At 24.3% G+C, this 9,690-nt stretch overlaps 2 protein-coding genes and 1 long non-coding RNA gene across 10 annotated transcripts in view; 2 read left to right on the top strand and 1 right to left on the bottom strand.

Moving 5' to 3' along the window:
• The first annotated feature begins 417 nt into the window (after nucleotides 1–417).
• LOC107996727 (cytochrome b-c1 complex subunit 8) lies at nucleotides 418–1,423 on the top strand. Of its 2 annotated transcripts, none has more exons than XM_017054908.3 (3): nucleotides 418–740; nucleotides 942–1,104; nucleotides 1,232–1,423. In XM_017054908.3, the coding sequence occupies exons 2-3, from the start codon at nucleotides 954–956 to the stop codon at nucleotides 1,324–1,326; spliced, it is 246 nt and encodes an 81-aa protein (XP_016910397.1). In that variant the 5' UTR covers nucleotides 418–740; nucleotides 942–953; the 3' UTR covers nucleotides 1,327–1,423. The 2 variants fall into 2 exon arrangements, with proteins under 2 accessions (XP_016910397.1, XP_061927089.1); XM_062071105.1 differs by having other exon boundaries at nucleotides 732–866.
• Nucleotides 1,424–2,335: 912 nt separating this feature from the next.
• LOC107996778 (epidermal growth factor receptor kinase substrate 8) overlaps nucleotides 2,336–9,690 on the top strand; it is a 15,971-nt gene continuing 8,616 nt past the window's right edge. For 2 of the 7 annotated variants that reach the window (XM_062071098.1, XM_017054987.3), the window contains exon 1: nucleotides 2,336–2,494. The gene's annotated coding sequence lies outside the window, so the exon portion shown is untranslated. Of the gene's footprint in view, nucleotides 2,635–2,711; nucleotides 2,736–8,428; nucleotides 8,569–9,690 lie in introns of those variants that run through there. The other 5 variants (XM_017054984.3, XM_017054988.3, XM_028666242.2 and 2 more) reach the window with 5 other exon arrangements.
• LOC114577404 (uncharacterized) lies at nucleotides 3,586–8,090 on the bottom strand. Its single transcript, XR_003697455.2, has 4 exons — nucleotides 7,955–8,090; nucleotides 5,502–7,823; nucleotides 5,147–5,425; nucleotides 3,586–4,997 (listed from the first exon to the last, which is right to left on the bottom strand). It is a non-coding gene; the product is annotated as an uncharacterized LOC114577404 (long non-coding RNA).

Below are 9,690 nucleotides of genomic sequence, written 5' to 3'. Positions count from 1 at the left end.
CACTAGCTTTTCATTTACTTTTTTTTATACAAAATTAATGTCATAGATATATATAATAATATATATAAATAATTATTTACACAAAAAATTCTTAAGAATTTATATAAAAACGCATTAAAATCAATTCATTAATAATAATGTTTTTGATAAAATATATTTAAATTGTAAAAAAAGCATAGACTAAAATTATAAGTATGAATGATGAACAAAAACGAAAATTCCCTATGAAATGTTAATATATATTATTATTATATAATCAAACTAATTATTAATTCTTGATTTATGAATTTATAAACAAAAAAATCGTAATTACTTTACATATTTAAAATTAATTACAAAATATAATTTTATTCTAATTTACACAATAAATTGTTAATTTAAAATATTAAAATTGTTAACATTTATATTATTATTTAAATATCAAATCAATAAAAATATATATATATATATATATGTATATATATATACATATACTCATATATTTCATATAAAGTTTTTCCATTAAAGTAATATATAAATTATTATTATTACTAAATATATAATTTTAATGCAAATATTTATAATTATTATTTTAAAAAATCAAAATTAATATAAATCAAAATAAAAAATCAAAATAATTTAAATTTACCGCTGTTACATATAAGATAAGAAACATGCACATCTAGCAATATAGTACTTACTTCAAAGGTGTCAAAATCTCTCGAGATTTGTAACGTTTCACATCGAGGAATATAAATTACGTAAGTTGTATGAACAATTATTTCTTTTAACATAAGTTTATAATTTTTATGACAATAATATTTAATAATTAATTCAAATAAATAAATCTATTTTTTATAAATTATCTATCTCTATATTTATATGATGTTTGTTTTAATATTATTCTGTTTTTTGGTTATGTTTATTTTATATTCTAAAATATAAATATAATTTTTTTCCAGAATTTTGTGAAAATGGGATTAAAGTTTGGAAATCTTAAAAAACTAAGTGGTATTACATTTTTTCGCCTTAGTCCATATGAACAAAGAGCTTTTGCCGGAGTAGGTGAAGCTACTGGTAGAATGATAAAACGTCTCAGATCAACTATTTTAACTGCTGGACCTTGTAAGAATTTTATTAACTATTTGATTAAATATATAACTTATCAGATTTACAAGATTACAATTGTGTATTAAATATTATAATTAATGATATATTCTTATTTATTGAAATATTTTATTTTATATTGCAGTTTTCCTTTTAAGTTATGTCATAATGGAATGGGCTACTGAAGAAAACCATAAAATGCACCGTAAAAATCCAAAAGACTATGAAAATGATGTATAAATGTTATAAACTTTAAATTAGTACTGTTTAATATAATATAAATGTATGTGTATATGTATATAACATTAAAATGAAACTCATTACCTCTTTATAAAAATGATTTATTTAATTTAAATTAAATTATTAAATTTTTACAACAGATAAGTTAATTAACTAAATATTTATTAATTATATTTTTAAAATATTTTAATTTTGAATTTTGAATCGATTAAATTTTATTCAATTATGATACATATAATTTTAGTTTTAGCTTTTAGTTATATTTCATTAATTTCTAATTAAAATGAATAATCTTTTCTTAAAATTGAAATAACAGATCAAAATTTATATTAAATATTTTTATATAATTATTGTTATTAAACATTAATAAATATCTATTGTTGAAAACAAAAATATTATTATAAGTTTACATTTTCATTCTATATAGTTTTAAAATTTTTATATTGTAATAGTTTTATTGATATAAATGTTTTTCCAAGTTAATTAACTTCATATGATTAAATCTATATATACATATGATATATAATATAATATACGTAATTTGCTTTATTCTTTACTCTATATTTTATTTATTTAAATTTATTTCATTATTATATTCAATATATTGAATATAAAAATATTTTTTATTGCATATATTTCAAAGATTCATAACAAATAGAAGAAAAAAATTATACTTTACAATGAATTATAATAAATAATTTTTAATTTGTCCTTAGGGAAATTTGTTATTTTTTATTAAATTGTAAATTTATTTCATTTCATAGTTTTTTTTTTATAGTTTTGGTAATTCTGTTTTGTAACTTTTATTTTTAATTTATTTTATCATATAATTCAAAACATTAATATTTGTATAAATACATTAATTATTTGTTATAATCAGCCAATTGTATTTCAATTACAATATCTTATTTAATTATAAGAAATATTTAATTCCGTTAGATCTAACCGCCATATTGTGCACGTATGATTTGACCAATGAGGAAGTTTGAATCAGGAATGCACCTGGGCAAAACAGGTAAGAAGCAAACAAGCAAAGAGCAATCAGGTAGTCGTTCAGATATTTCCAGTCGAGCATGATCGGCACGTAGCTCTTTGTCAAAAGCTTCTCCTTCTTCTCTTTCTCTTTCTTTTTCTCTTTTATGTGCATATTGTGAAAATTTGTATATAGGTAAGTAATAGCAGTGTGAAATTGTTTCGTACGCATTTACGTATCGCGTGAGTTGTGATTTTTTTATACGGATTTGTCTCATAAGGATCCCAAACTCCAAAACAGAGATTCAACGGACTCGGTGAAACGCTGCTGTCAAGGTATTTATGGAAATGATTTCTTGACTGGAGTCATTGTACCGAGTACACCGACGTGGATTTCTCCCCGCGGAGAATTGTCCGTCGCGGTCACACCTGTTGCTGTACGTGTTCAATGATAATCGCACATGAACATATCTATATATGATTTGTGTAGTCTCTGTTACGATACAGATTTGAATTTTCATTCTTAAAGAAAATCCTATCAACAATATAATTGAATTTCTTTTAATTAGCATTTATTTATATTTTAATGAACGAAATTAATTTCACGAAAAAAAATTTTTGATCGTTGTACTCGGCAACATATATTTATTTTTCTAATATTTAATTATGAGAATTAAATAAAAACTTTTACCGTAAAATTATATGGATAAATTCGGATATATACGGATAAATAATATTAATATGAAATAGTAAATTCATCTGAAGTTTTAGTTATTGTACTTAAAAGAAATATTTATGCAAATGACACTTTGAAGTCACGGTGAATATATAGAATATGATTGCTTCGTAATGTTAAGTATACGAACATTACAGAGGCTAATAAGATTTTGATTCGCTATGTATGATTTTTTTACACAAATATGCATCGTATGCAATCAAATCATATTGAACGCGTTATCACTGTCACGTTCAATCGTGATGATTCATTGTTTTGGTATTGTTTTAATTTTTTTTTTAAATTACTTTTCAATTTAAAATTAAATTTTGAATATTTGATATGTGTTTAATGAATTAATAATTTATATAAAACACTAAATATAATTTTACATAAATTAATATATTTTTTTATATTTGTTAAAATTGTAATTGTAAGAATCAGATTATGAAAATGAAAAAAAAAAATTAAATATTTCTTCATTATTTTAAGGAGGTTCGTCGTTCATGATATTTTCAATGAAAATGATCTCTCAATTCAAGTAAATATATTGTTAATTAATAATGTTTTCGAGTTTTAAAAACAATTGTTTTTAATTTATATTTATATTAAATATCTTGTCTCGTACAAAATTTTTTATCAATCATGTAGCCAATGCAATTGCAAGAGTCATTTCGCAAGCTTCTACGGTTTTCATTCGTGAATAATATGAATATGTAATTTACGTCCTTCTTTATAAATATAAATTCGCTTTAATAGATTAGAGTATATGATTTTAATTATATTTTATATTATAGAATTAAAAAAAAAAGTCATGTAATTACAAATAATTGAATTGTATGTGGAAATATTTAAAAAATATTAAATTTGAAATATTAAGATAATTTTAATGATACACACCTCTTAATGATACACACGAAACATTGAAAATGTCGATTAATACTAACTACATGGCAATCACCTGTGAATTACACCTACGAAATACCTACGTAGTCCATTATGAGCGTCATGACATAAATTGCAAATATTTACCGTACTCTGCGTGCATCGATATTGCATTGAATGACCTTCGATACTCTGAGAAAAAGTTGCATTCACATACTCTTTTACAACTCATAAGCAACAGAACACACTAAATATTCTCTAAGAAATACTAATCACATATCAATCTCTTAAAATTACACAATATTGTTTATGAACATTATTTTTCATTCATAATATAAATAAAATAGATTTATAATTTTTTATTTTTTATAATGAATTTTTTAATCATCTATGATCATTTATAAATAATCTTTTTTTATAAAAAACAAAAAATATATTATATATATATATTTATATATATATAACGAATTTTTATGTGATGTTACACGCTAAATTCAATGAAATAACGTGGAAAGCATGAATATAATTTTTTTTATCATTATGATACATTATACTATTGATAAGCATCATGTAGTTGCAATTTAATTATCTTCGATTTAGAAGGATAATATAAAATGTTTGAAAGTTATCTAAAAATTCTGTTCTCGTACTCATATAAGAATATTTTATTTTTAATCATCATTGAGAATGTAGTTTATAGTATTTCTTTCTAATAGTGTAGAAAATTTTGATAGTCGAATATCATTAAATAGCTAAATTAGAATTAGATTTCGATTAATCGAAATTAATCTTTTAGCTATAGATGCAAGTAAGTGAAAAGTTCATTCGCTCGGTCCATTCACTGTAAAACTTGTTCGCGACCGGCGGATCAGTAGGTATGCGAGGCACATTGGCAACTTTCTTTCCACTTTTTCAATACTCGTACCGCAGTACGTCCGCGATATGTTTACTTTCAACAAACATTTATCTATCGTGCCTTCACAAATTGGTATTTTTTCAAAAGCTTCAATTACTTCCTATTTATTTCGATTCTCGATGGATAAATTCGGTCCATTGATAGAAATTTTATCAATTTTTTTTTCATTAATCTATTGTTAAGCTGTGATTGGTAGATAATATTAGGATTATTAAATATTACTATTTAAAGTTTTATTAAATTAATTTAATTTACTTTTTATAGATTGATTAATGTAATAAATATTTTGTTTTATTATAGTTAATAATTAACGTAATAATATAAATACTTACATTAAATATCTTTTGAATCTTTGTTAAAATATTTTGAGCTTTTTATATTATTCATATTTTATATATATATAACGATTAATTTTTTTTATCATTATATATAAAATGACTAAAAAATAATTCTTTAAAGAAATTTTAAATTATATTTATTTTATTATAATATTTCATATTATATTCTATTATTCTATTATTTTATTCTTCATTTATAAAAATCCATTCATTTTCTTCTTCCAATAACTTTATATGTATATACAATATTTATCTCTATATATATCTATTTATCTATTTTAAACAAATTAATATAATTTAAGAAATTGATAGCAAATATATATTAACAATACATAATTTCCATACATACATTTCTTTCATTATTTATTCTTAATCATTCAAATCTTACAAAATCTGAAATAATTTTAATTCCTTAAGAAAAGTGAATAACCTTTACTACGATATTCCACGCACTAGCGAATGAAGGGAATGCGAGTAAAGTATTTGTTATTCATGCTATGATAAATCAGGAAGACATGAATTTTATGATGCTGCTTGTAACTTTACACTAACAAATATTATATTAACGACAACATAAATTCTTCTTCTTTTTCGTGTGCTCAAACTTTAATTCTAACCTAAAAGATAACGTGTATTACGTTACTACTTTGATGCGAAAAGAAGAGAAATATTATAATAGAAAACAATGGTTTTATAGCTTGAATTTTCCAATTTCCACTTTTTCTTGGTCAATCACGTGACACTGTTCTTATGTGGCAATCGTAAATTAATTTCAAACAATTAATTTTATCGCGTCATTTTTATGGAATCGAGTTTTATGGTGCTGACTATACGCCATCGAGAATTCGCCCCACGGTATGCAACCAGAGAGATGCGATTACCTTGTGCGCGCGCACAAGTATGTACTCGAGAAGAAAACACGAGAATGTCAGACTCCGTCCCTCTCTCATGTCATTTGGACTTCGCACTGCAAATCAGTTGCGCATGCTCATTTCCAAATCAGATAAATAATATTTTTACATAATTTTGTTGCATTATAATACAAATTGTACATATATACGTTATGCATTTGATACAGCTTGAAAAATGTAAAAAATGTACAAAAACTTTATAATGTGGGAGTATAAAAGAGAAATGGATAATTTATTCTAATATGTATATATATGATTTATTATGATACTATATTGTTCATTAATGTATCTAGTATTTTTGAAAATTGGTTTGAAGATTAAATGTTTTGTAAATTCTAAATTAAATAGATAATCATTTCATTATTTTTCATAAATATTTGGTTTATTTAAAAATATATTACATCAATTGTTACATCAAATGACAAATGATCATAGTAATTATTGTAACAATTATATTAAAAAAATTATTTTTTCAATTATGTATTAAGATGCGTTATTATTTATAATAAAAAATTTAATTGATTTCTATCTAAGCATCTAGTATTCTTTTTTCAAATTAAACTTTTAATACATTTTTTTTTCAAAATTATTTCCGATATTTTCATTAGATAATTGTCAGATAAATGTTCCAAACATGGCGTTCACCTAGAATACAACTGCCTTACGGTAGAATCCCATCTTAGACAACGAAGAAGAAGGTATCAGAAGGTTGAATGCCATTTCCGTCAAGTACGGTCAAGGACGTGATTACTTCAGCGCATTCCTGAGATGAATTTTTCTTTCAGGGCGTGTCCACATCCATAAGCAATTATACTTGTATACTTGTCGCAGAATCGTAAATGTCCAAGTATCATAACATGCTTTTCTTATCTTTTCTTATTCCTTATTCGTATATCAATTGCAATGGCATTCGAATTTTAAAGGAATACCTGATCGATGAATTTTTGCTTTTTTTTTTTTTTGAACGACCATCACTGACACACCCGGAAATTTACATAATTTAATCCACAGTCACGGGCAGCGATAAGAATTTCCATTTCTATGCTACGATCCTTAGTAAGACTAACATCAATGGAATCTCGTTGTCTATCTTCAATAATAAATGATCGTTAATGCTGAGTAAATTGTAGATAGAATACTTTATTTTTTATTTTTCAGTCCATAAATGCTCGCTTGCTCCATAAATTATTAACACTTTTAATAGGAATCAGGAATTTTATTATGAATTTTATTAAAATTATTAACAATAATCATTTTTAAAATTATACTTTTAATTTTTTACGAATATTTTCATAAGGAATATTATTGGATTATCAAATCTTATTTCCTTGAAAAACCGTTAGTTTTCTTCTAACTATACTTTTTTCATCCATGTTTATACTTCGTGTTAAATTATAGGTCTTATAGAAAATTCTTTGTATTCTATACAATTATAAATTTTCTTCAACTTAAATTACTTCAATACAGATTAGAATATTTTTTTAAATCCTATTACAAACTTATTTCTCACGGAGAAGAGTTTTGTTATAAAGAACAGGAATAATTCAAGATATATGGCTTAAGAAAATTTTATATTTTCTTTTAAATTTTAAATTATGTTATATATTATATACAATATTATTCTTTTCCAGCTTATTATTATTTTTTTTTTTCACGAAAAATTTTCAAGATTTTTATAAAATGTTCAAATATTCAAGAATTTCAGAATATTTTCTATTGCTAAATAAAAGTAGCGGACTTGAATAAAAATCAATAGAAATCTGGAATTCGAAATGTCATCAAGGAACGACCGGATCGTGGTCTCGAAATGCATTGAAATATGTATATACATATATATATATATATATACACACCTTCAATTCTGAAACTTATAAACGAAACCCACACTCACCTTCCTTCCTTTTCCCTTCCCTTTTCAACGTGATTGCTATTAGGTCGTTGTTACGACACTTTTACACCGCTGTTATGACTCTAAGAGGAGAACGAATTGCTTCATCGTTTCTATGCTCCGAGGCTCTAAATCGAGCCTATAATCAACTCGAATCATCGATATATCGAATCACTTTGCGCTTGCGCTGCTTCATCAAACGTATTATATTCATATGTGCATATATTCATTGCGGTAGCAACAATCATGCGCGAAAAATTGTTCCATGTCTCTAATAAAGATATTTAGGCAAAATAATTAGGTTTATCAAATCTCATCCGTTCACGCACTGAAAAAGATATATAAAGAGATTCTAGCACAGGAAAAAGTAGAAACGAAGTATTAAAAAAAGAAATATAAGTAAAAAAGATGGAAGGAGGGTCTCGATCTCGAGGAAACCCGACAAACGTTCCCACCGTCGATGATACAATCAATTTTTATCCAGTCACGTATCTCACGTTACGCAACGCCATTAACCGATCGCGATATAATTCTACGACCCAAATCCGTCCACACGTAAAATATACGTTTGAAATGAAATTGGACCACTAAACAAAACGCCCTCGTTCTTCAACTAGGTAGGTTTCACATTCATTTTCAGTATTCTTATTTAGATCGTGATTCCGACTATAATTTATAATATAAGTATATTCGTTTAAAGTTTAACGAGGTTAAGAATTGTTCGAAATACGAATAAAAATTATAAGCAATTTGAATTGAAAATAATTTATTCGATAAGAATATATGGATGTAAGAAAATAATAAAAATGAAAATGGATCTAAAGATGAAAACGGATTTCTTCATTTTTTTTTTTTTTTTTTTACGTTGTTTGCAGATTATCAACTTTTAGGGATTAGATAAATAACATTACACTTGATAGGAACATGTAACAATACTCTTTTCCGTTATGCGGATTCTCAACATGCTTAATCCCAACGACAGGCACGCACAGTGAAAGCATTCACCGAATGGACGAACGATTATCCACCCAACAAGGAACCAAGCGCCGTTTCCACATTCAGATTTCGAATATTAATTACCATCTTGCTGCTTTTACCATAATTTCATTGCATTCAAAAACTGCAAAAACCGGGAGTATACTTTATATTTGGTACATATATACCTGATCGATCAGCCGTCTCGATCCTTCATTGTTGATCAAAGTGTCTCTTCTTGTCCAATTTAATATTTGAAAATGTAATTGTTGTTTATGACCAAGCATTTGAAAATCTAATTAATGAGTAAATTAGAAGTAATTTGATGAATACTAGAAATTTCAAGAAACAAAAACTATAGTCTTTCTAATTTAATAACAATTTTAAAGAAATACTATCTCTATTTATTAATTAAACTTTAAAACTATTTTTATTAATTTTATAAAATTACAGAATGCAAAAAATAAAAATTAATTTTTATTTTAAAAAAGATAAAATATTAATTTATCTATTAATTTATATTAATGTAAGAATTATAATATAAGAATTTTGATTTATTTTTTAATATATTTTTAATATAATATATTATATTTTTTATATTATTTTGATATCTAAAAAAATTTTTTAAAAATATATATATATATAAAAAACGATGGAAAACAACAGTAAGTCACGATTACACAAGATAGTTCACTATACTATTAGTTTAGGCTTCAGTACGATTCAATGTTCTTACTGATTACCTGGTATAAATCATGCGGTCT

This window comes from Apis cerana, linkage group LG2, assembly GCF_029169275.1.
Source record: "Apis cerana isolate GH-2021 linkage group LG2, AcerK_1.0, whole genome shotgun sequence".
Classification (NCBI taxonomy): Eukaryota; Metazoa; Arthropoda; class Insecta; order Hymenoptera; family Apidae; genus Apis; species Apis cerana.
The sequence above is the reverse complement of the archived record's forward strand: the minus strand, read 5'-3'. Positions and strand labels throughout refer to the sequence as shown.